Source organism: Erpetoichthys calabaricus, chromosome 1, assembly GCF_900747795.2.
Source record: "Erpetoichthys calabaricus chromosome 1, fErpCal1.3, whole genome shotgun sequence".
In the NCBI taxonomy this organism is placed as follows: domain Eukaryota; kingdom Metazoa; phylum Chordata; class Cladistia; order Polypteriformes; family Polypteridae; genus Erpetoichthys; species Erpetoichthys calabaricus.
The window spans coordinates 152,243,599-152,271,006 of NC_041394.2; the positions used below are offsets into that span (position 1 = coordinate 152,243,599).

General features: G+C 39.9%; 1 protein-coding gene across 3 annotated transcripts; it reads left to right on the forward strand.

Moving 5' to 3' along the window:
• The first annotated feature begins 85 nt into the window (after positions 1–85).
• Positions 86–27,408, forward strand: LOC114656075 (acyl-coenzyme A thioesterase 1-like). Of its 3 annotated transcripts, none has more exons than XM_051932272.1 (13): positions 86–199; positions 6,149–6,322; positions 22,095–22,248; positions 22,328–22,528; positions 22,910–23,009; positions 23,098–23,288; positions 23,375–23,538; positions 25,106–25,225; positions 25,319–25,398; positions 25,483–25,576; positions 25,832–25,912; positions 26,040–26,175; positions 26,548–27,408. In XM_051932272.1, exons 3-13 carry the CDS (start codon positions 22,146–22,148, stop codon positions 26,640–26,642), a joined length of 1,365 nt encoding a protein of 454 aa, XP_051788232.1. In that variant the 5' UTR covers positions 86–199; positions 6,149–6,322; positions 22,095–22,145; the 3' UTR covers positions 26,643–27,408. The 3 variants fall into 3 exon arrangements, with proteins under 3 accessions (XP_051788232.1, XP_028663319.1, XP_051788234.1); XM_028807486.2 differs by having other exon boundaries at positions 22,134–22,248; XM_051932274.1 differs by lacking the exons at positions 86–199; positions 6,149–6,322 and adding an exon at positions 10,866–10,954 and having other exon boundaries at positions 22,134–22,248.

Here is a 27,408-nt window from a genome sequence, read left to right on the forward strand (position 1 = left end):
TGGCTGATCAGTGCCTGACATTCACAAATTTAATATATGATTGGCTGAAGTCGAAAATGATATTTACGCCCATTTTACTCCGGTCTGCTGCAATATCTACTTGGCAATTGTCGAGGCAAGTGGCTCGATTGTGAGAAAATACGCGTTTCTAATCAAATGCTTAGAATTTGGTGGAGTTCATTGTCTTAGATCTACGAACGTCGAGAAGGGTCCGGCTGCAGGTCGCAGACTTGGCCTTCCACGCCCCCGGCTTCCACGCCCCCGGCCTTCCACAGTCCACCCCACAACCGCCTATAGTCCGTAGAAAGAGAAGAACGGCTGCTGTACAGTTGTTCCAATTCGAAAAAGAAAAGGAGCTGAAAACGATTTCTGACACGGAACAATGGCACAACAGAACCAGGTATGGACTCACAGAATAAAAAGCTCAGTATATTTAAAAAAACTTTAGATCCATTAAACAAAACTAATGAGATGTACGATTATATACAGTATAGCGAATCCAAGTGTTCTCTGTTTATCGTCATTACTGCCATATCCTATTTTAAGCATATCGTTTTAATTATTTTTTACCTCTTGTATTATTTCTTTTTAATATTTGCCGTATTGTTTCATCTATATTAACTTTTTCACTTATTTATGAGATGTTATGTAGAGAATCTGCAATGTTAGTGTACAATATGAAAGGTATTTTTGTTTATCGTCGTCATTAACGTATGTTAAATATCTTATCTTAACTTAGTTAAGTTAGCTATTTATAAAAGCACGTTAGCGCTTTCTGCCAAATTAGTATTACATATTATTTTTGTCTTGATTTCCACAGTCACATTTCTCCATAAAGGCAGAGAATATAAAAACAACTTTGATAACATTGATTAAATATCCAAATGAATCCAAGTGCCCTCTTTGTAAAAAGCACAGAGACTACAGCATCCTGCTACGTCACCTTCAGAGTCATGAAGGCCACATTGTCAAGTATGCAGGTAGTATATGTATGCCAAGAGTGTGTGCTTGCAAACAATACTGACGTTTAGATTTCTGAACTGGAACTTTTTTAAATACAGGTTAAAAAGCTGAGCATTTTCCGTTGTTTGGCAGGTTTTACTATTTACAGATGTAACACAGGGTGTGTCCCAAGTGACCAATTCCATTGTTGTTTTTGTTTAAAAGTCATTGTCAACAGTTTACTGTATGTCAGCATTTAATATTTTTCTTTGATTAAATTTTTTTACCCCTTGTATTAGGGCCTCCCTTGTGTGTGCTTGGTGTGTTGCTGTGTGCTTGGTGTGTGTGCGCCCTGCAGTGGGCTGGTGCCCTGCCCGGGTTTTGTTTCCTGTCTTGCGCCCTGTGTTGGCTGGGATTGGCTCCAGCAGACCCCCGTGATACTGTAGTTAGGATATAGCAGGTTGGATGAAGGATGGATGGATGTATTAGGGCCTTCCAAGTCAGATGAATAGCCATGGCTGTGAAATTTCCATGTTGATGGTATGACCATTTCATATTGTAACTATCATTTTTTGTATGTCTGTATTTAATGTCGTGTCAAGGTTTCCAAAGGACCATTTTGTGGTGTCTCTGTATTTCATCCTCGAGGCCCCCTTCAGTTTTAATGAGTTGTGTCTCAACTTTAGTCCTCTCTTCTTTCATTGTAGTATTTGTAGAGGGAGGATTATATCTGGTTGCTGGTTCCCATTTTTGTCACCTTCTACAATTTGTGTTGGATATTTGTGTTATGTTTAACTTATTTTATTATATTTGGTTTTTTTTTTATTTCAACATACTGTCCATAGTGGTTTTGAAGTTCCAGAAATGCCTACCTTTCAAAATCCAGATAATTTAAATGTATGTTTATAATGGTTTGCATAAATATTTTTGAACATTAAACTCCTTTTAAGAACGTGACTCTGCTCAGTCCTCTTTAGAATGACATGCTGGCTTTGTGGAAGAGCTGGTGTAGAATGTTACTTGAGAACTCCAGCACCAAGGGGTAAATGAAATTTAAATTTCCTTTAATAACTCTAATTTAGTTCTGCGGCAATATGGCAAATATACTTAGCCATATTGTAAATCAAAGACAAATAGTCCAAATGTTTACCATTATAAACTTAGTGCTTCTTTTTGAAATCATGAAGTAACTGCTCACATCAGACTGAGCGAGCAAACTCCCTTCTAAATGAAGGCCAAGAACCAAACAAAAAATTAGAAGGTACAGAAACAATGGACAGCCAGGACAGGGTCATTTTTTGTGCTTATTCTTTTGGTTCTTTTTTAACATTTCCTTAGGTAAATATTATTTTCTATGTTTTTAGGTTTAGACTTTATTGAGCCATTAATGAGAAGACAGAGTAAAGACTTGGCACTACATCTGAAATGAACAAATGTCTTGCTATTCTGTTCCATAGCACTGCATTCTGCAGATTTCAGATTTTTTTCTTTTAGAAGAAACGTCAGCGTCCCTTCTCCAACATCCAGCACAGGGCACTGATGAGCAGGTACAGACACATCATTTTATAAACTTCCATAACAAAGATAAATTACATTTTGTTGATGTTGGCTTACAATGCCTGTGGTATAGTGAATAAAATGTATAAAAAGACTTAATGCTTGTCTCAGATGCCGACTGTTAATCGTTAAGCAGTAGGAGTCAAATCCCAAAAGACTAAAAGCCTGTTTTATATCTTCTGACAAACTGTAGTACTAGTACAACTCTTAAAGGCCATAAAACATTTACAATACAATACAATACAGTTTATTTTTGTATAGCCCAAAATCACACAGGAAGTGCCGCAATGGGCTTTAACAGGCCCTGCCTCTTGACAGCCCCCCAGTCCTGACTCTCTAAGAAGACAAGGAAAAACTCCCAAAAAAACCTTGTAGGGAAAAATAGAAGAAACCTTGGGAAAGGCAGTTCAAAGAGAGAAATGCATTGAGTGCTGTATTAATAATAGTGTATTGTAAGAAACATTGAAGACTTGTAGAATCTGTGATCAAAAGCAGCAATGTTAATAATGTATAATAAATTAAATTTACTGTACATTATTTTTTTTACTTTCCTTACATTCCTTGTAAATGTGGAGGAAAAGGCTATGAGCTTTATGATGACCATTTAAAGAATTTTCTTTCTTTCTTTTTTAATATAATGTATTACAGCAGGATGGAATCCTTCAGCATTTCACCGAGGCACAGAAGTGGTGTGCTGAGAACATTTCTGTGTTCAGAGGGCGAATCTCACTCCCTGCGTTACTGTCAATGGACAAAGACGATACTGAGGAGGCCCTTCAGAAATTTGATTTGCTATCTGAATTTCCAGAAGAACAGGAGAGGGAATATGTCTTTAGACATATTTTTTTCACATATGGAAGACATGCATCTGTTTTTAGATTAACGTGAGAGGAAAAAGGAAAATTACTGAGTTTTGTGAGAAAATGTAACAAACATACATGTCCCTCATTGTTCAGTTACAACCTACAATTCTTGTTCTATATTTTATATATTCTTTAACTTTTTTGTAATAAATGTTGCAAACCAACTTTATCTTTACAGTCCTAATATAATAAGGAGAGCCATTCCAGAGAAAAGGAGTAGCCACCACAAACACCCGATTCCTCCTTTGCTTCAGCCTCGACCTCGGCACAACTAAGAACATCGGGCTAGTAGACCACAGGGATCTTGTTGGCACATACAAGTGAAGAGGTTCCAAGAGGCAAGATGGGGCTGATCCACTCAAACATTTGAAAACAAGAAATAGAATTTTAAAATCAATTCTGAAATGGACCAGAAGCCAGTGAAGTGAGGTCAGTATTGGTGAAATATGACCACACTTACGAGAGCCTTCAATAAGCGAACAGCAAAGTTGTGGAATAGTTGTAGGCGTCGTAACAGGGCTTGACCAATACCTAAATACAAAGAACTGCAATAGTCCAAATGAGATGCTGTAAAAGCTTGGATGGCCTTTTCAAGATCAAAGAAAGAAAGAAAAGCCTTTACCTTAAAGTCTCAGCTGGAAAAAGCTTCATTTAACTTCACAATTTATCTGTCTGTCGAGTTTGAATGAGCTGTCACAGATCACACCTGGGCTAACTGAAGCTTTATGATACGTATATGGAAAGGGGTCCAAGAGCAATATCAGAGACACTCAAACTTTCTTAACTCTTGGACACCATGATCACAGTTTTATTATCATTTAGTTTAAGAAGATGCATTGCCATCCAGGTTTTAATATCATTCAAGCACACATGGAGGGTCTGTATTTTCTCGCTTTGATTTTAGTGGCAAATATATTTAAGTGTCATCAGTATAGAGAAGCCATACTTGTTAACAGTGGAGCCTAAAGGTAACATGCCTATCAAAAAGATAGCTGGTCCAAGAATGGAACCCAACAAGTAAGGGGAGCTACAGAGGATGAGAACTCACCCAAATGAATAGAAACATTCCTATTTCTTAGATAAGATTTAAACCATTTCAGGGCATTACCTTGGATGACTACATACTGTTCAAGGCAGGATATAAGAATCATAAGATCCACAGCATCAAAAGCTGAGGTAAGATCTAGCAGTACAAGAATGGCAGAATCTCCAGGATTAGTAATTGGGAAGAGGTCACTGTTAACCTTTAACAAGGATGTTTCAGTGCTGCAAGAACATCTGTATCTGGATTGGAATTTTTCCAGAATACTATTTTCATCTAGAAATGTTTGAGTTAGGACAACTTTTTCAAAGACTTTAGATAAAAAAGGCAGTTTAGAAATTGGCCTGAAATTTGACACATTAGAGGGTCCTTATTTTGTTTTTTATAATACGTTTCTGCACCACAGCGTGTTTCAAGGCAGCAGGAACACAACCAGAAATCAAGATAGCATTTATTAAGGTAACGATGACACACGCAGGCACAAAGTGGTCAAAGACAGCTGAACACACTATAGGAAGAATCCTGAGCAGGCAGTGAGACCGATGACCTAATAACAGTACTGTAATCTTATTTACAAAAAAGTAAATCTCCGTTTGGAGAGTAAGTTGGGGTATGCAACAAATGACAAATTCCTAATACAAGAAATGGTATATGGCGATTAAATGATTTAAAATCACTAAAAATTTATTTGTAATTATTGTATCGACCCAAACACAACATTTTTAAAGTTAAGTTTAAAATCTGTTAGTTCAGTTCCAAAAAAAATAAAAACGACGGTTTATGGAAGTGCAACTTTCAATAATGAAAATGTTTGCATTTCTTTAGAAAAACGATATAATATCTATTAAGCAATTTGAGAGATTCGCTTCACTTTCTTTGATAAGTACATATTTATAAGTTAGGGTCCCAGGAAGAACAATTATGCATTAAAATTAAAAAACCAGGTAAACGTTTGAAAGTTTAATAATACCACTTGAAATTTATCAACATTATAGCAGCAGCGTTGAACAAAATTAAGAAAACACAATTCAAGACAGACAATGGAAATGAAAGTATGAACTCTATTAGTAAGCTGGATCATTTAAAATTTTTTTAAATATAAACAATTTTAAAAGTTTCTTTTGAACTCGAAAATTTAGACCTTCATTTTCATGCTTGTTGATTGCTTTGTTGTGTTATTGATCATCATTTATTTTGTAACATAATAAATTAATGTCATTAACGGAATTTTCCTTTATTGAACGAGGTTCCAGAAATAATGTCAGACATGCCGTTTAGTACAAAAGTACCATAAAAATAATTTCAAATATTTTGAATGATAGAATTCACTATAATAGCAGTTAGAGCATCCACATTCATATTTAGTATGGGGTTTCCTTAATGTAAAAATATGTTATGCCCTCTTTCTTTTAACTATCGAATCCTGACTCATAAATTATAAAACTGTTTTTTGTTTCTAAAAGTAAACACGACAGTAATACCATAAAGAGAAACTCGGATTCTTGCCTCGTGATTGCAGGAAGTCATATTAATATCGTCTTTTAGGGTTACATGGTAAATCAACGTTACTAGTTTTTCAACGAAAGCGATGTGACAGAGGACGGACGCGAATGCTGGGGGCGTGGTGTGGAAGGCAGGAGGCGCGGAAGGCCAGGGGCGAGGAAGGCCAAGTCTGCGACCTGCAGCCGGATACTCTTGCCTGCAGCCGGACCCTTCTCCCTGCAGCCGGATACAATTGGGGAAGGTCAGTGACCGTCCGAGGCGATGGAAGTAATGGAAATGGCGCTGGTGCGAGCATTCTGAATCCGGCGGAGTACAGAGGATGATCCATGGCCGCAACCGTCATAAATCAATGAGCCATAATTAATAACACGGTTATGGTTGTTATCTGACAGGAACATAAGGGAACGATTGCTCAGTGAGTAGTATTACCAGTACGTGGGGGTTTGTACGTTCACTCACTGTGTGTGTTGATTTAACTTCGGTGTCTTGTGACCTTCCAAAGGCGTGATTTCTAATTAGACTGTTAACTCGGTTTTGGTCCAGTGTGGGATGTGTGTGTGAGAATTTATCGTAAGGTGTATCATGCATTCAGCTCTGATTTAGTTTCTGCCTTGCTGCCAGGGAAAGCCTTAAACTCCCGTTTAACCATATAATGCGGCGCTTCTCAACTTTTTTGGCCTCTGTTTTTATCTATTTTTTAGTCGGTTATGAAATTGCACATATTAAGAAATAACATTCGATACATGCAGTATTCAACATTTAGAAACCGTGTACATACAGTAGGTATGGCATCTTTGTTCTCTTCGCAATGCAACACAAAATCGACTGCTTGTGTGGGTTCCCCTAGAGGAGCGCGAGAAGTATATTTAATATCGAACATCGGGGAGTAAAGGTCGAAGGGCTCCCCTTGGTGTTTCGTACACGCAGGGATATGGAATAACTGAGCTACTCACCCTCTGAAACTTTTTTTTCTTTTAACTTTAACAAAATAAAAAGCACCGTTTTTAACTGGCAGGCCATTTAATAAAGACTAGCCGACGCCCGCCGTAGCATACAACAGTGTAAGAATAGGAACGGAAAACGGTGGGAAAGGAATTCAGAAATCAAGAAGAAATAAATACTTATTGAAAGACGCAGTGTGCATGTAAAATTTCCGGCCAAGCAGGATTACATGTGAAAGTGATAAATAAGTCGGGTTTTCCGAATTTACGTACAATGGCCATGGCATCCTGATAGTTTTGTTGCATGTATCTTGGACTTCCTGGAAATGTGGACGGTAATATGATCATTTTGCCTACTCGTACGTTATTTTCAGCGTTTGCTTGCAGTGCGTCTTATAGCCCTTTGTATTGTTCCACTCGCAGATCTTGTTGATGTAATCTGAGATAGTTGAGACGGGCGCCCTCTGTTTTAACATACGCATCTACGACGTACAGTGGGAATAGTTTGCCGCTGGAGTGCAAAATACTAAATGTATTCCTCATTGCTAATCTGTACGCGTTAAATTGGCATTGACTAAGCCTTATTCGCTTGGCGGTTCTTTTATCGGGAACATGTTGTAAATCTTTGTGCCAGCCAATGTCTCCGTAAGGGAATAAAAGTGGGTAAACCACAGGATCGCAATTCATATTGAGCGTGAAAATCTGTTTACAGGAGTTGCGTATGGGATAGATACAAATGTCCCGTTCGGCAGACGTTTCGCCATCTTCTCCGTTGAAAATCGCTGCAACATCGGTGTGACATGTCGGAGCATTGTATCGTAGTAAATCCTGCCTAGGGTTTTCCTTGAAAACCATTCGTACAGATGCTGTTGAATTGGACTGAGCGATTTCATGCATGTGTCTGTATGATTTAGTGAAGGGGTTGATAGTTCTGAGCATGGAATCTAACTGGAGAAGTAAATTTTCGCAGCATGCAGTTTGCTTTATTTTGTAAGCGTACTTCAGTAGCTTGCGCTGCGTCAAAAACATACAACTGTCCATATCCTGGAGAGGTAGAAGTGTTAGCGTATAGTGGAGAGATTTGGTGATAAATGTGCCTGTGTATTTTAAAACAGGATGGTCCGTGGCCAGGAGGTTGAGTTATCTGTGCACCCATGGAAGCAACGCTAGAGAAGAGTTGTATTCTCGAATGTGTTCACGATAACTTTTAGCTTCTGACGTTTGCTGTGTAAGAAGCTGTTGTAAAGAGGTGGCTCCCGCAAAGGTGGTAAAGCAACTTTACCGCTGTGGCAGCACCTCGAGTACTTGTTGGATGTATTACGCTCAGCTGGCCAGTATAGTACATGACATGGAAGAGGACAAACAGGAATCAAGAAATGCCTTGTCGGCTTCGTGTGGGCGGGACCGGTTTTGAAGTGAAAGCAGGACGAACCAGAAGAGAAATATATTTATATATATTATCCTCTTTAATAAAATCCCTGTGTGCGTCCAGGTGTCCGTGTGTGTCTTCTGGTGAAGTGCGCATGCGCGGGGCACGGTGCTATGCCCGATATTAGTGTCAGAGAAAGTTAGAGGTGTTTTACGGAAATGCAAACCAGTATTACTGCGAGAGGAAATTAAAGGTACACAATACAGTGATGCATATTACAGCCACACACAAGCCAGTATTACTGTCAGAGGAGATTAAAGGCATATTACCGACATGCACGCCTGTATTACCGCCAGATAAAATTAAAGGTATATTACGGACGCACAAGCCAGCAGACGTACAAGACAGTATTACTGTCACAGAAAATTAAAGACACACAATACACGGCGGCAGCCCACGAAGAACGGTCAGCTCAGCAAGTAAACATCAACAAAAGAAAGACTGAAAGAAAGAAAAATACGACCAACAATAAGAATGAGGTCAAAGTCCCTTGCCATTTAATATAGACTGTTCCTACTAATGTTTAAGCACAACTGTTCTAGCGCCCGTTATTGTAACGGGCTAAATGACTAGTGTATATATATATATATATATATATATATAAGAGATTTAGTGTGCAGAATGAATCTCCATATTGGACTTCCTAAACTGTTCAATTTAATATGCAGTAGGGAAAATAAATATTTAACGTGTCAATATTTTTCTCAGTAAATATATTTCTAATGGGGCTATTGACATGAAATGTTCACTTGGGGGTATTTTTCGTACGTCGCTTAAATCATCCGAGATCAGATGCCTCATCTTGGATAAGTTAATGCCGGTGACACTCATCCGGGATAGGTCGGTTTTTCAAACGCAGCCATGTATTAGATTAGTCTAGCTGGATCTAATCATACGAGATGAATGCGCGCACCCGCGCTGAGTGAAAAGCCCATATATATTGAGTCTAGAAAACATGATCAGCAAGTCTTTGATAGGCTGTAACAAAATGACGAAAGAATGGGCGCATTTTTTTTCACACACGCGGCACAAGACCTTTCAAGATTTAAGATCTATGACAGGGGTGGCTGCAGGTTTTCATTCTTACCATCTTCTTAATTAGTGACCAGTTTTTGCTGCTGATTACTTCTTTTAATTAACTTGACTCAGGCCCCATAGTTGTTTCTTTTTCTTTAATTAGCAGCCAAACAATAATGAGACACAAAACAAGCCACTGTATGACCAGTTCCCCTGTGCCCATTACACAATATCTGAAATTAAAGAGACGTGATGGTCTTGGTAAAGTTGATCTCTCAGGTTACCGAAACATTTTGACGGTGCTCTTAGAAAGAACGGAAAAACAACAGTTTTCGAAATGTGTGCTGTGGCAGAATGAGAGCAGCAACAAGCCATGGAATTAAATAACGGGTTTAAGTAACAGCAAGAATTGGCTTCTCATTAAGAAAGTGATTGGAGTGAAATTGGTTGGAGTTTGAAGCCCCAGTTTAGCTGGTCATCTGTTAGCTCATTTCACATCTCATTTCTGCTTGGCTGTCATTTAATGAAGAAAGGAGTCAATTCAGAAGGCTGAACTCTTCTAACAGGGCTATTAAAATGATGGGGGAAAAACTTAATTAGCAGTGAAAACTGGTCACTGATTAGGAAAAGGGTTAGAATGAAAACCTGTAGCCACTGCGGCACTCCAGGGGGGTATTTTTCGTACGTCGCTTAAATCATCCGAGATCAGGTGCCTCATTTTGGATAAGTTAATGCCGGTGACACTCATCTGGGATAGGTCGGTTTTTCAAGCGCAGCTGTGTATTAGATTAGTCGAGCTGGATCTAATCATCAGAGATGAATGCGAGCGCCCACGCTGAGTGAAAAGCCCATATATATTGAGTCTAGAAAACATGATCAGCAAGTCTTTGATAGGCTGTAACAAAATGACGAAAGAACGGGCGCATTTTTTTTCACACACGCGGCGCAAGACCTTTTATTCGAAGGACATGAAGAATTTCAAGATTTAATATGCACAAGGGGTAACACTGCAAAAGCAGCCCAGACCAGAAAAGACGGCTGGCAAAAAGTGGCCGACAAATTAAACGCTAAGTAGTGTGCATTGTACTTACTGAATGCAGCGTTTCACTTCCTATGTGTCAGATTAATTATTATTTAATATGTTATAATTCTAGAACAAACGTGAACACAAGGAGAACATGGGAACAGGTTAAAGTGAAGTACAAGAATATACTTCAAACTGGTAAATATTGGTATATAACTATTTAAAGAATTCTTGACATAGTCATATATAATATAAATAACATAAATTTTAAAGCTAATAAGAAGGCAGACAAGCAAAAAACAGGAGGAGGTCCACACGGTCCACACCTAACCCCTGCAGAAGAGTTGGCTCTCCAGCAAAATGCCCATCGCCCTGTTTCTGAGGGCATTCCAAGGGGAAGCTCCTCCTCAGAACCAGTGGCAGGATGCAGTGGTCACTTCATTTCAGGTAAAGGATGGTCATTGCATATATTTGTCCTCCATGTGTGCCATAGGTATGTTCCATATAGCCCTCTTTTTTGTTGGGTCAGTTGCAGGGAATGTCATATCCCTTGAACCTGTGTCTGACCAACGAGATATTGAGGAAGGTCAAATATTTGACGAAGACACTGTGTCTGATTATTCATCAGGAGGAGAGGTACATTTTCAAAATAATGTTTGATCAAACTCCACTCAGATCAGTCCCATGTGCCCCAATCACATTTGGAAATCCTGGTAATGAGAATGTTAGGCTGATTGAGATTCTTCATGGAACTGTGGGTGTTTTTGCCTGTGTATTACCTACCTGCAATGGCATGAAATGCCTCTTTTATTGTCTACACACGCAGGTGTCCAGGAAACACTATGAAAACCCAAAGGAAATATTTCAGAGCCAAACAGACTTTACGAATTGCCTGTCAAACTGCACTTTTAGTTAGATTTTCCGCATCGCCTACAGTATATAAAAAAGTGCCGCTTGTAAAAAACTTCAAAGCAATGCATACTGTCTGTGTGGTTGTGAGAGCCCGACTTCGCCTAGTTTGACTTCAAATATAAGGTGCTAATAATTCTTTGAGGTACAATATTCCCCCACGGCTAAATCGGTATCTTTCGAAAAGAATTTCCTCCGGGAGCAATAAAGGATCTTTCTGATCGCGCAAAACCCTCTCTATATGAAATTCTTTTCGTATAATTTGGGCACCAATATCAATTGGTTGCTCATTCATGAACTGCGAAGCCATGACTGGATGACTTCCACGCACCGTCACCGATTACGTGTGTAAACTAATCCTTGTTTACGTAGAACAAACCTGCTCTGAGCAGGTTTGAGGATTAGGATGTGTTGCTATGACAGCACTTCCAGCAAGAGTTTTGAAAAACCGACAGATCCAGGATCAGGCCAAATCGTCAACAATTACATCCGGCTAAACGACTAATCCACGTACGAAAAATACCCCCCAGGCCTGGAGTTCACCACCCCTGGTATAGGCCATCAATTAGGACTAAATCAGCTGATATTAATTTGCACTGATGGGGGGCAGGATTGCTTTCTAAATACTGACATATTTCTGCTGGTTTCTTGGCTTTCCATGCCTTTTTGCACCTTCTTTTCTTCACGTGGACTTCTGGTTTGAGTGAATGCTGGCGGGACTGGTCGCCACTGCTCGCCGTTAACTAGACTATTGATTTTGCTATGACTGGTGATTTTGATGGTATTTTTTTGCCATTTTTGCTGATATTTCTGAGTGGCTGCGTATGCTGTGTATGCATTTAGCTTCAGCTTAATCCCTGTTTCATTTGAAACTTACCAGTTTGTTCTCTGGATGCCTGAGCTGCCTGTGGCCTCGCCTGTAATGTGAACTGGTAGGATATTTGTCTGGATAATGTTTGTTTGGAGTCTTCTGTCGCTTGTTATCCAACCTGCGACTGGCCTCCTCCCGTACCCAGCTGCTGAGCTTCTTCGACTGCGTCTGCTCCAGTCTGTGCCTCTGCTGTCGATACTGTATTTCGACCAGGACGTCATACTTCTCCCTCATCGGAGATACATCCATCGTGGGTCCCGCCGGAGATTCCAAATGAACGTCTCGAAAGGAATTAACTCTTTTTGGTCTGATTTTCGGCACCCTCCACATAACACAGATAGGAATGCTGACCACAGCGTGTTGGCCAGCTTAGCTTGGTCGACTAACACCACTATCAAATGCGACCGCAACATTGTCAGCTTTGGTCTACTGAACATCTTCTCACTCACGAGCAAGGGACATCTCATTCAGGATCTCCTCATTGACCGAGAAGTGGAAAGTCCTGCCGTTGCCTGCACCTGCTATTAGCTCTTTTGAATCAACTGTGTGTCAATTGTCTGGGCCAGTTCCTACCATCATTGCAACTGTCTACCGTCCTCCTAAATCAAACAACGATTTTTTGAACGATCTTGCTACCTTTCTTACCAATTTATCTACAATTACTCCAAATATAATTCTGCTGGGGGATTTTAATATACAGTGCATCCGGAAAGTATTCACAGCGCATCACTTTTTCCACATCTTGTTATGTTACAGCCTTATTCTAAAATGGATTAAATTCATTTTTTTCCTCGGGATTCTACACACAACACCCCATAATGACAACGTGAAAAAAGTTTACTTCAGATTTTTGCAAATTTATTAAAAATAAAAAAATTGAGAAAGCACATGTACATAAGTATTCACAGCCTTTGCCATGAAGCTCAAAATTGAGCTCAGGTGCATCTTGTTTCCCCTGATTATCCTTGAGATGTTTCTGCAGCTTAATTGGAGTCCACCTGTGGTAAATTCAGTTGATTGGACATGATTTGGAAAGGCACACACATGTCTATATAAGGTCCCACAGTTGACAGTTCATGTCAGAGCACAAACCAAGCATGAAGTCAAAGGAATTGTCTGTAGACCTCCGAGACAGGATTGTCTCAAGGCACAAATCTGTGGAAGGTTACAGAAAGATTTTTGTTGTTTTGAAGGTCCCAATGAGCACAGTGGCCTCCATCATCCGTAAGTGGAAGAAGTTCGAAACCACCAGGACTCTTCCTAGAGCTGGCCGGCCATCTAAACTGAGCGATCGGGGGAGAAGGGCCTTAGTCAGGGAGGTGACCAAGAACCCGATGGTCACTCTGTCAGAGCTCCAGAGGTCCTCTGTGGAGAGAGGAGAACCTTCTAGAAGGACAACCATCTCTGCAGCAATCCACCAATCAGGCCTGTATGGTAGAGTGGCCAGACGGAAGCCACTCCTTAGTAAAAGGCACATGGCAGCCCGCCTGGAGTTTGCCAAAAGGCACCTGAAGGACTCTCAGACCATGATAAAGAAAATTCTGGACTCTTTGGTGTGAATGCCAGGCATCACGTTTGGAGGAAACCAGGCACCGCTCATCACCAGTTGATGTTTTTCAGCGGCAGGAACTGGGAGACTAGTCAGGATAAAGGGAAAGATGACTGCAGCAATGTACAGAGACATCCTGGATGAAAACCTGCTCCAGAGCGCTCTTGACCCCAGACTGGGGCGACGGTTCATCTTTCAGCAGGACAACGACCCTAAGCACACAGCCAAGATATCAAAGGAGTGGCTTCAGGACAACTCTGTGAATGTCCTTGAATGGCCCAGCCAGAGCCCAGACTTGAATCCGATTGAACATCTCTGGAGAGATCTTAAAATGGCTGTGCACTGACGCTTCCCATCCAACCTAATGGAGCTTGAGAGGTGCTACAAAGAAGAATGGGCGAAACTGGCCAAGGATAGATGTGCCAAGCTTGTGGCATCATATTCAAAAAGACTTGAGGCTGTAATTGCTGTGAAAGGTGCATCAACAGAGTACTGAGCAAAGGCTGTGAATACTTATGTACATGTGATTTCTCAGTTTTTTTATTTTTAATAAATTTGCAAAAACCTCAAGTAAACTTTTTTCACGTTGTCATTATGGGGTGTTGTGTGTAGAATTCTGAGGAAAAAAATGAATTTAATCCATTTTGGAATAAGGCTGTAACGTAACAAAATGTGGAAAAAGTGATGCGCTGTGAATACTTTCCGGATGCACTGTACATCTGGACAATATCGATATCCCTCTCACTAGAGACTTTTTATCTTGCCTGGAGAGTTTTGGATACCAGCAGCACACTGATGTTCCTACCCATTGTAAAGAACATATCTTGGACCTGATCTGCTGCTGTGGTGGTGTTTCTCTCGATCTTACAGCAGATGAACTCACTATAACCGATCATTTTTTCCTTTCATTCAATGCCAAACTTAGCTTTTCTGTTCCTAAGCTCCCACGTCTCATAGCCTTTCGTAACATTACGAATATTAACTTGAATTTGCTGTCTTCTAGAATTGATTCCCAAATGGACTTTTATAATTTATCCACTCTCATAGAACTGGTCTCATATTATAACAATTGTCTTAATGGTATTCTTAATTCTCTTGCTCCACTAAAAACCAGATCTGTTTTTTTTTCTGCCCCCTGGTTTACACCTGAACTTCGGCTTCTGAAAGCTAAGGGCAGGCACTTGAAAGGTTATATAAAAAAAATCTGGACTCTTTGTCCACAAAGAGATGTATAATAATCATGTACTCTATTACAAGGATTGTATAGCGCAAACCAAATCTAACTATTACACTCAGTTAATTACTTGTAATACAGGTAACACCAAGTCTTTGTTTTCATTACTTAATAATGTTACATAACCTCCAGACTCTTTACTATCTCACCTTTACTCAACTGATTTCTGTAATTCTCTTATGTCCTTTTTCAATGAGAAAATCCAAAGGATACATCAGCACCTTGGTCCAGATCCTCTCTGTATTTCTTCTGAACTACACTCGCCTACTCACTCTTTTTCTTCTTTCCAGCTTCCCACTTCCTCTGAAATCTCAGATCTCATCTACAAATCTAAGTTATCTACTTGTCAGCTGGACCCCCTGCCTAAAGTTCTGGTTAAAGCCTGCCTTCCCTCTTTAGTCCCTCTCATTTTAGCCATCATTCACTCTTCTCTTACTACTGGCATTATTCCCTCATCTTTCAAAACTGCTGCTATAACCCCAATACTGAAAAAACCTGGTGCTGATCCTACTAACTTCAATAATTTTTGCCCTATTTCTAACTTGCCCTTTATTGTGAATTTCCCATTGGGATTAATAAAGTATCTATCTATCTATCTATCTATCTCCAAAATTCTTGAAAAAATAGTAGCTATCCAACTTCACACCCACTTATCTCATAATAATCTATATGAAAAGTTCCAGTCTGGTTTTCACCCTCTTCATAGTACAGAAACGGCACTTGTTAAAATTACCAATGACCTCCTTATGGCTGCTGACTCTGGTCTAATTACTATTTGTCATACCACTCTCCTTAATAGATTATCTTTGATTGGCATTACCCACACTCCACTTGATTGGTTTAGAATCCTACCTGTCAGGCCACACTCAGTTCATACAGCTTAAAACCTTCACATCCCAACCCACTGCTGCTAATTCAGGTGTGCCCCAGGGCTCTGTCCTGGGGCCTCTTGTTTTTATTATTTACCTTCTTCCCCATGGCGATATTTTTCATAAATATAACATTAATTTTCACTGTTATGCTGATGACACCCAACTCTACCATGCTAGTAAACCCACCTCCTCTTTTCTACCACCTTCGCTTTCTGACTGCATTGCTGAAATTAAATCATGGTTCTTTTTTAATTTTCTTAAATTAAACAGTGATAAAACTGAGGTTCTCCTCATTGGTTCAAAATCATCATTATCCAAAACCAATAATCTTTCTCTTATTATTGATAACTCTGTTGTTTCCCCTTCACCTCAGGTCAAGAGTCTGGGTGTCATCCTCGACAGTACTCTATCCTTCCAATCTCACATTAATAACATCACCTGGTCTGCTTACTTCCACCTACGTAATATTAATCGTATTCGCCCCTCCCTCACTCCTCATACTACTGCCATTCTTGTTCATACTCTTGTTACTTCTCGGCTGGACTACTGCAATTCACTCCTCTTTGGTCTCCTAATAAATCTTCATAAGCTTCAGTTAGTCCAGAATTCTCTAGCACGCATCATTACTCGAATCTCATTTATTCACCATATTACTCCGGTCTTGCAGCAGCTTCATTTGCTCCCGATTAAGTTTCGAACTAATTTTAAGATTCTGCTATTAACATTTAACGCCATTCATAACCTCGCCCCTCCATATCTGTCTGACCTTCTTCATGTTGCCATTCCCTCCCGTAACCTTAGATCCTCTTCCTCCATCCATCTGACCGTCCCTCTCACCCGTCTAACCACCATGGGGAGCAGAGAATTCAGCCGTTCTGCTCCCAAGCTCTGGAATTCATTACCTACCGAGCTTAGAAATATCAAATCATATTAATCATTCAAATGTAAACTTAAAACGCATCTGTTTAAAATGGCTTTTTCTTTATGATTACAGTGGTTTTGTTTAGTTTTAATTTTTTTACATTTTCTGATGTTTTAAGTTGTTTAGAATTGTGTCTTTTATTTATTTATTGTTTGTTCGGTGTCCTTGAGTTCTCAGAAAGGCGTCCTGTTTAAATGTATTATTATTATTATTATTTGTTCAATACTTTTTCCTTGTGTCATTCCACTTTATTACACACCACTAACTGCGCACTGCATGATAACGTGCAGGTGAATACACTTGACTTGAGCATTCCTAGTTTTCATCCTCTTTCTCTGTACGTTTACCATTCATTTGCTCAGAGGTTGATGCTCTTATTGCTTACTGAGCAGCTCTTCTTTTCTCCATCTTAGCGGCCCACTTCTCTTTCTTTTGTCTGCATCTTTTTGCATTAAAACTGATTGTTAGAGCTTGTGTTGCAATTACTTAGTACGTTTTCTTTAATTTATCACTTAAGCTGGCACTTAATCATTCAATCTGCCTCACGAATGATTTAAGATATGAAGAGGTAGAGGAAGTGATGGCAAAGGTGGTAGGGATGAGGCGTTGGTTGTGCGGCGCATGGGTACTGCTGCACGCTGCCTAGAGTTGATTCTTCAATAAAATAAAATAAAAATAAAAAGAGGAATAACCTTGGCGGTCAAACATCACCCGAAAGTGGATAGTAGACATCACATAATATGTGTGTACTAAATTTCAGGTCAATAGTTCAAACGGTTTGTGAGATACAGGTGATTTAAAATCCTGTACAGATATACGAACAGCCACAGTAGCGTATTATATATAAAGATAACTTAATTTATGGACTTATTTGTTTTGATTTCTTTGTATGTATGGATTACTTGGGTTGTCACTGACATGTGAATAGCTCCAGTATAAATTTATTTACTGAGAAAAACGTTGACGCGTTCAATACTTAGTTTTCCCGCTTTACTACAAAGAACACTCCAAGGAGACCGCCTCCCACCCCCCTTTCCAACTAAATATACCAGTACCAAGGAGCCCTGAACTCAGATGGGGCTGTGCAGTTTGACAGCTTGATTAGTATATTGTGTGTAAAGATCTGGGGCCTCATGTATAAACAGTGCATACGCACAGAAATGTTGCGTAAGAACGTTTCCACGTTCAAATCGCGATGTATAAAACCTGGCGGCCCCCAGCGTCAAAGCAGTGCTACTGTTCCTGTGTGGTTTCCCTTTCTTTTTCAGATCCACATCCCTAACGCGGCTTTATAAATACACTGAAATTAACCGCATATTGTTTATTAGTTTAAGGCAGGGGTCGGCAACCCGCGGCTCTGGAGCCACATGCGGCTCTTCAGCCTCCTTGCAGTGGTTCCCTTTGGCCTTGACAAAAAAATAAAAACCATGAAAATGAATAACGGCAATTTCTTAATTTAACTTGTATTTATATATATATATATATATATATATATATATATATATATATATATATATATATATATATATATATATATATATATATATATATATATATATATATATATATATAATGTGTATATATATATATATGTATATGTATGTATATATATATATATATGTATATGTATGTATATATATATATATATATATATATATATGTTTATTTACTACTACTACTACTGTTATACATTTTAACATCTAATTGAGAGAGTTTAATTCTGCGTGGACAGAAGCATTTGCCTTCACCGCCAACGACGCTGGCTTACCGGTGTGCTTAATATGTGGCGATAAATTATCAAACAACAAAAAATGTAACGTTGAAAGACATTTTCAAAACAAGCTCTCAGCATTCACTGAAAAATACCCAAGTGAAGATAAGCGAAAGACAGCAATTTCAGAACTGCAACGGAAAGCTGAACAGAGCAAACATACTTTCAAAAAGTGGATCACTTCTACACAGTCAACTACAGCTGCTAGTTTTGTGGCAGCTCAAGATATCGTAAGGAGGGGTAAGCCGTTCACAGACGGAGAATACATGAAAGAATCGTTCATAAAAATATCAGAGCATCTATTCTCCGACTTTAAAATCAAACGGGAAATTGTTCAGAAAATGCAAGCTGCATTTAGAGAAAGATTCAGTGAGTTCAGAAAGGAAAAACACAGACTCTGTCCTTCCCTGTCACACCCGTGGACATCGACCTATCCCTGCTGAACACATCCGCATTCACAGGAGTAAGCCCGATCTAGAAATTGAACTAGACGACATAGCAGATAAAGATTAATGGGTGTCCAAGTTCAAATGCCTGACAGCGGATCTTGAAGAAGTCACCCGTCAGAAGGCTACTCTCGCTAAAGAGCACAAATGGAGTGATATTGAAAACCTCCCCAAACCCGACAAATTTGTTTTCGACACATGGAGTGCCATTCCCGAAACGTATATGAACATGAAAAAATATGCATTTGGAGTCCTGTCCATCTTTGGCTCAACATACTTAAGTGAGCAAGTTTTCTCAAGCATGAACTTCATAAAGTCCAAATATCGCTCCTGCCTCACACATGAGAGCCTGCAGTCCTGTGTGAAGGTCAAAGTCACATCGTACAGCCCCGACATAGAGATGATCAGCAGCAAACTTCAGAAACAGAAGTCACTTTAAACAGGTGACAACAATAGCATTTAATAAGCTATTATTTTTCAGAAAAACAAAACACATTCATTTCGGACCCGGAGCTGATGTAGGTTTTTTGTATGTTCAGGTGCTTCAGTTGATTCAGCACACTGAAATGGAATTTAATGTTTACTTTTTTAAAGCTGCTAAGCTACAGCTAAATGTTTTATTTATATTAAAGTGGGCTAGTTTTTATTTTAATTTTACACAGGTATAGGAAGGACCCAAATAGGCCTGCATAGTTCACTTTAATTTATTTCAAAGTAGCCCTACACATGCACACTGCACTTCTGTTTGTTGTATTCCGTGGTTGTAACATGTAAAATCTAAAAAAAGATTACAACTTTTAAAAGTTTATAAGCTGTGTTATGTTTTGCGGCTCCAGACTATTTTTCTTTGGAGGAAGAGGGGGGGCAAAATGGCTCTTTTGATAGTGAAGGTTGCAGACCCCTGGTTTAAGGCATCTGATTGTAATTAACCTGTAAAAATATAATGGTCCACAGAATGGTCAAACTATTCTAAATACAATAGTTGCTGTAGCGTTGTTACTCTCACTGCATCTTCTTCTTCTTCTTTCAGCTGCTCCCGTTAGGGGTTGCCACATCGGATCATCTTTTTCCATATTCCTTCACTGCACCACTTGGAGTATTTATATCACTGTATCTAAAGAGAATTATCGATATACAGCATCAAGCACATGCTGCCTCAGCCATTCGCTATTTGAACTGGTCTTATCTGACTAACGCTTCAGAGCCTTTCCTGTTCGGACCTAGCGGTTCACAAACAGCTTCATCCCAAGAACTATACACGCACTCAATCAGTCCATCAAGTGCGCCTTGTAGAACTTTTTGTACTTGCAAGTTTACAGTGAGGTAATTGTATTTATGGTACAGTTATAATATTGCACAACCTGAGCCACTTTATAAAGCGCGTATTTACATATGATGACGATATCATTTTTAAGATGAAATGCAGCAAAATATATTTATTAAAATATAGGTATATTATATCTATCTATCTATCTATACAGATAAAACTTTTACTTTAACTACACGGTGCTGCAGCGCTAGCGAGCTTGAGCTTCGGTCATGGTTTGTTCCTGCCTCGTGCTGTATTCTTGCTATGGCTGGCGCGACACTGGAAGGACAGATGGATAGAATAATTAAACATTACGAATATATTTCAATGTTCCTTAAAAGTTTTGAAGAATTGGTGTTCTAAGCTTACAGATGGCTTAACGTCTGTTACAGAGCTGATTGTGTGGCGATTGGGTATTTGGAGGAAGAAAAGTAAGGACAGGATTTGGGGGTTAGTACGTTTTGAAAAAGGCAGAACTTCTGTAATAAAGCATTTCATCAAAGGTTGCGCATGGCGCAGAAAGCATCTTGTGTAAGACATGAACAATCACTGCTTCACCGTCTTCCCATGGTTAATAACATGCTTTAGCTCCTATCATCATGAAATTGATATCACGTATACTTCTCAGTATTTTAATTATTCAGAGTGCTGTAATATTATGAATGTAATGGATTCTGTGTCCTGTCGGAGGAAGACAAAGCCCGGAAGCACATAGTGATTCACGCACATAGAAGATCAAATACAAAACAAAGCATTTAGCGTACTATTTTAGTTACAATGGGATTTGAGAAACTAGTAAATTAAACGATTTTAAGATGAAGTTTATGATGTTCTACTTTAATGACAAAATAAACTACGTGATTAAAGTGGAAATTTCGAGATTAAAGTTGACATTTTGTGCTTTTTTCACATTGTGCCTTTTTTTTTTCTTTGTACCCTAATAAGCTTTCATATGACACTCAGACGGTAGGCTACAACTCGCCTTTTCACGGCAACTTTCATATCTGACAACTTTTTTTTTATTTTGGGCACTGTGCGACTTTGTGAACTTGAGCTTTCGAGTTTCTCCAACACGCTATGTCACTCGATCAGCTTCCTTTTGTTGTTTATACCACTGTTTAAACCAACAAATAGTAAATTTTTCTTTGCCTCCACTTGGTATTCGCTGAAATTCTTCTGTTTTTCCTCATACTTTTGCAATTGCCTTTTCACAGAACACTGAGCTTAAGGGCTATTTATATTGATTTGCATATTCAAGGAGGCGTAATTCTGGGAGGAGTTGGGGTGGGGCAGCAGGTGCGTGCACGTGCGTTAATTTCCACGCTGACCGGGATTTATGTAGCGGAGTAACGTTGAAGTTGGCAAACGCACAGATTTATGCTTCTGGATTTTTTTGTGCGTAAGTACATTTCCGCTTTTGTGCTTACGTCATGTTATAGTGCGAATTCTACGCATGGCGTTATGCATGAGGCCCCTGGTCACCCCAATTATTATTTCATATCAATTTCTAACCTGCTTGAATAGACCAGATTCATGGGGGTGCTGGGGCCAATCCTAGCTAGCATAGGGCACAAGGTACGAGCAAACCCTGGCCAGTCTGTCGCAGGGCAAACACACACATTTGAGCCAATTTAGCTTTACCAGTTCACCTAACTTGCATGTCTGTGGACTGTGGGAGGAAACCCACACAGACACAGGGAGGATCCTGGACCCAAGTCTTGGTCACCTTACTCTAAGGTAGCAGTGTTACCAATGTGCTGCCTTCTAATTCTAATGTAATGAGATAATACAAAAAAAATAGATGATGCATTGCATGCCATCAGTTACAACTGCCAGCTTCAAGAATCTCCTTAGCTGAAGCGACAGGGATCTTTATGGCTTTGTCTTCTGCAGATTCAGCTGGATGAAGTCAAGTGTTCATATATTTTGCAGATAATCAAAGGAATGGCAGGACGCATGGCTTACAACGCTGCATATTGGCTTAAAACTGTGAAAACTGGCACTTTGCTGGCCCAGAATATGGCTCTTCACGAAAGGACCATGGCAGGTAGAAGACACTCAAAAATACATTTGAACAGACAGATAAAGTTGTTGCAACTGAAGCATCCTGCACGTCTCATTTTTAGACATGCTCAGTCAAAGGAGACATACTCCAAGGGTCTGGGCCAGACCCACTCGTGCCTTGATGGATGAGCCATTCCAGCTGGAGGTGGCCTGTCTTCCTCCACACTGTCCAGTCACGCTGCGTAGCACCTTGTGCAATGAGGGGAATGATCTCTGGGAGGCGTTCTCTCACTATGTGAGTGATGAGAGAGGAAGGGTAAACGGTAAGTGTTTTATGGTCCCTGTTAATGGACAGACCATCCAGCTGAGTGAAATATGTACAGTATGTTTGATTTGATCAATGAGTGGATTAACAAGAAGATTGTGTCTATAAATTTGGTCAGTCAGAGGAGTTTATAGCAAGATAAGGCTTTGGAGTCCTGCAGTTGTGGTTAGTTGGTGGGTACCCATGCAGAATAAAATATGTTATTGAGCAGACAGTAAATGATCTGCAATACACTGTGCACACACTGCAGGGTGTGATCTTGGTCTTTATGAAAAGCCAGTAAGAACAGGTGAAGAGAGACCCTTGTGGTTTGAGACATTATCATAGAATCAAGTGAGTAGCTTGACATTGTCCACTAACAAGACTTTCTTGTGCCCAGTATCAAAAGATGAATCTTTGGGGGGATCATACGTTGGCTGTGAACCAATGGGTCTGTTGTGGAGTCTGCGTCTAGCTGTTGGAGGGAGGCAGCCTGTTAGGTAAATAAATGTCTGAACACTCAATGTAGTTGTAATGTGTTATTCTGATGTTTTACAGTAAACTTTGCATCTCATTTTTGTTCTCCAGACTACGGAAGAAGAATATTCAGACTCCCTTTGTCGTTGACATTTCCCTGTTTGATGGCCATATTACAGATAACTTTAATACTCAGACTGCCTTGGCTGTGACAACCATGGAGCGATGGTACATGGCACCTGGAGTCCGCTGCATAGAGGTGCGAGAGAATGGTGTGGTGGGCACCCTCTTTATTCCCCCAGGTGATTAAATGAGTGTCTCAGGGTAGATGTTTGGTGCTCACATTGTGCATGCTCAAAATTAACTGGATTTTTTTGTCTGTTCCAAGGGCCTGGTCCTTTCCCTGCTCTTCTGGATGTCTGGGGCCTGGGGGGACTTATGGAACACCGTGCAGCACTTCTGGCTTCTAGAGGCTATGCCTGTTTGGCACTGGCATACATAAATCACCCAGAACTGCAACTTGGCAGCGGCATGGGTATCAGCTACTTTCAGGTGCCAAACTGGGGCTAAAGGGTGGCTAGCTTGGGTTACTAAATGCAAAAGTCTAGTTTGGCGTTTCATATTGAGCAAGAGAACAGAATGGCACCCAGCCTTTCATTACTCTGTCACTCTGAGCTTCCTGTCGACTGACAGGCCTATGTTATCACATGTTAGTAGAACTGCTTGTCGACACTAGGATGCTGTTACTGTTGCACCTGAGACTGTGTCACTGGCAGTGCTGGGGATGTTCTCTAGTGCTCTGCATTCTTCTTCTTCTTGGTCTTCTATGGCTCAGTTACTGGTCTCCCTGAATTATTGTTTCTAGTGTTACCAGTGCTCGCATACGAGTGTGTTGTTGGCCTACACTGTACTGGGTTCTAAGATACTAAGGAGCAGCATGTCTGCACTTGAAAGTGCTATTATTATTATTATTATTATTTTTCTATAATTGTGTATTTAATTAATTCCTTTATTTAAGGTGATATTCAAGATCTTCTGGCTTGCACTGGAAATTAGTTACTGGTACAATGTTTGCCTGCACTTGGTTGCTTTTACTGGTAATAGTCCTAGTGTTGAATCGGTACTGAAATTTGGACTTTGGTATCGATACCAGCTTTCAGACCTCAGTACCAGTATCAAAATGGTTCAGAGGCAAATAACAAATTACTCCAAACCCACTTTTTTTAATCCAGCCTCCCTTGTGGGGCTGCACCATCGTGCCAGACTAGCAGTAAAGTCAGGATTGTGTCAGATCATAAGGGAGTTAAGGCAGTTTGATCCCCTGTGAAGTGTCAATTGAGCGTCAATGAAATGGTTGGGTATGAAGTTAAGATTGCGTCAAACCTTGGAGTTTCATAACATTTTGTAAAGTCGTTGAAATGGATATTTTTCCCCAACTGCAATAGCAAGTGCAGAGGGAGGTGGGGGATGCGGGGGATTGAGAGGAAAGCTGATGTTTACTTCTGGCACTGAAAATCCCAAAACACTGGTACTGTACCATTTCAAAATGTACGTTTTTCTGTACTTTTATAGTACCAATATACTGCCTGTATCCAGCAGAGAGCATTAGCTCCCTTGGAATGATTTCTTTTGTAATTTCAGCGTTACATAACCCAGAACTATATAGATATAATATAAAAAGGCGATACCCCTCCCGTAGTGATATGGTGGTAAGAAATCACATAGGAGAAATAATTTAGCTTTGTTTAATGATGGCTTATGCTGCATAACAGACGAAGGAAACCAATGGAAAAAATGGCAGACTCTACACTTTGGGCCCCCACTCGCGAACTGGGTTTTTGCCATTGGCTTCCTTCGTCTGTTATGCAGCGTAAGCCATCATTAAACAAAGCTAAATTATTTCTATGTGATTTCTTACCGCCGTATCACTACGGGAGGGGTATCTCCTTTTTATATTATATCCATATAGGTTTGGGTTATGTAACATGCTGCAATTACAAAAGAACTCCTTCCAAGGGAGCTAACGCTCTCTGCTGGATACACTGCCCAAACCTAAACGGTACATACTTACTTTTTGAAATCTGGCTTGGTTACACTTTTGCTGTGGTTCTGTTTGCAGGAGTCTTGGAACTTGCTGCAGTCAGTGCCACAAGTCTCAGCTGATAGACTGGGTTTACTAGGATCTTGTTTTGGAGCTGCTATTTTCATTCTGATGGCTTCTGAGTTACCAGATATTTCTGTAAGTGTGTCGCAATCTGGAACACTTTGTTCCCATCTTTCCAGTTGTCTTAATGCTTCTAAGCACAGTATTGATCACTGACTTTCCCTCCAGCCACGGTGTCTTGTTGCCATTAATTCCCCCAGTGGACTCCTCAACCCTGGAGAAGGAAATTATTTGGAGAAATTACAAAGGTTAGTATGCAATGGATTTTTGCAGTGAATTACTGTTCTATTTTCATGATATCATCTTAGTGACACAACCTATTGTCACTGCAGGCTTCTACCTGAGACAAAACTGGATGCAAATGGTCATTTCATGATAAAAGATGCCATACTGGCATTTGGAATAGACCTGGAGAGGAGTTTACAGGTATCTCATTAGGGTTTTGAGTGTGGACCAAAGCCAAGTGTCAAACAAGTACATCTGGTTGGAGTGGACAATGTGTAAAAAGCAATTTTGACAGTTTGACCACTTCATTTTGTGCTGGTTAGCAGTAGTCCTTCTCTGCACATAATAAGGATGCCTCTAAGGAATGAGAGCAAGGTAGAACTGCTACAGTTGGCATATGGAAACATTGACTTATGCCTATGAGTAACAAACAACTATATTTTATGTGTGCTATAGGCAGGTGGAATTCAGTGTCCAGTATTACTCATTGTTGGAGAGGATGATCAGTGCGTTCCATCTTTAGAAAGTGCCCAGAAGGTAAGTCTATAAGGGTAAGTGATGACATTGGTGGTCACCAGTTCATATCTGCAAAAACAAGGGGTACTTTACAGATTGCTTCTTTCATAAGTACAATGAACTGTTTCATCTGTCCTCCATTTTTCAGCTAGAAGCCCAGATGAGGGCTGTGGGAAAGGGACATCTGGTAACAAAACTTTCATACCCTGAGGCTGGACACTTGATAGAACCTCCCTACCACCCAGTTATGAGATCTTCATCCTTCATCTTACCAGGCCAAACTGGTGTGTCGTCATCTCCCTTTCATATCTTTTGTCTGCTCTCCTTCGTTCAGCTTAACTGACTAGTGGTCTGTCCCACTTAATCCCCACTTTTTTGACTGCTGGACTGTTCCACTCAATTCATGCCCTCCACTCGTAGAATGTTCTCACTGACTGGTGGCTTGGTCTTTGATATCTCCCATCTTACTGACTACTGGCCTCTACCATTCAGTTCACACCTAACCGGCAAACTGCTGGTGTGTGTTCTGCTTTATTTTCACCTACCTAAGTTGCTTATATTTATATTTACCTTATTCCTTTGAATTTTTCCTTGCCCTTATTGTCTGTATCTGTCTGTGTGTCACAGTGTGATTGTGTCCTCTTTTTATTTTGTAGTCACCTTGCTTTGGGGTGGTGTTGGAAAACCACACGCTGCTGCCCAGGAGGATTCCTGGAGAAGGATTCTTGAATTTCTTGACAAACACCTTTAGAGGAATGTTCAATATGGATATCAACTCCAAGTCCTGTACAGTAAAGTAGCCATGCAAAACACAGATGACACTTTCAAGAATTCCAGTTCTTATTAGAAAGATATCCTCCAAAACTTGAACAGCGACTCTTCAAGAATAAGCGGCCATTTCTTTTTTTGATGCCCAAAGTTATTTAGTGAAACAGAAACAAGGAAGTAGATAAGTTAACATGAATATGGAAGGAGCAAATACCACTATGAAGGGTAACACAAAGTATAGTGCTTTTAAAGAGTTGTGCAGAACAAGAAAGATGAGTGAAGATAAGTAAAACCCAGAAGACAAGACCAATCCAAACAACAGCAGCACTTTAGATGAGGTACTACCTATAAGGTGTCTGTTACTAACATACTGATGTGTGACATGACTTTGACAAAAACTGCTTTTGGTCTTAATAACCCAAAGCATTAGTAAAGTGGTTATTCATCTCTCTGCTGTGTGACATGTTAAAACCTTGTGATATGCTGGTTAAATTACTTTTGAACATCAGTGCTTCATTTGAACTTATTAAGCATCAGCTATGGATTCACAAGCCTTACACTGAAGTATGCAATATTAAGTGAGAGATTATAACCCTGAATGAATAGAGGGCAAGAAGATTAAAAAGAAAGAAAACTGATTTGTCTGTCTTACTCACAGTGAGACATGCAAGTGTACTGCTGTTGGTATAATGGAGTCCCAGTAGTGTTTCTTGACACACTTCTCCTGAATAAATTGTTGGTTGAAACTC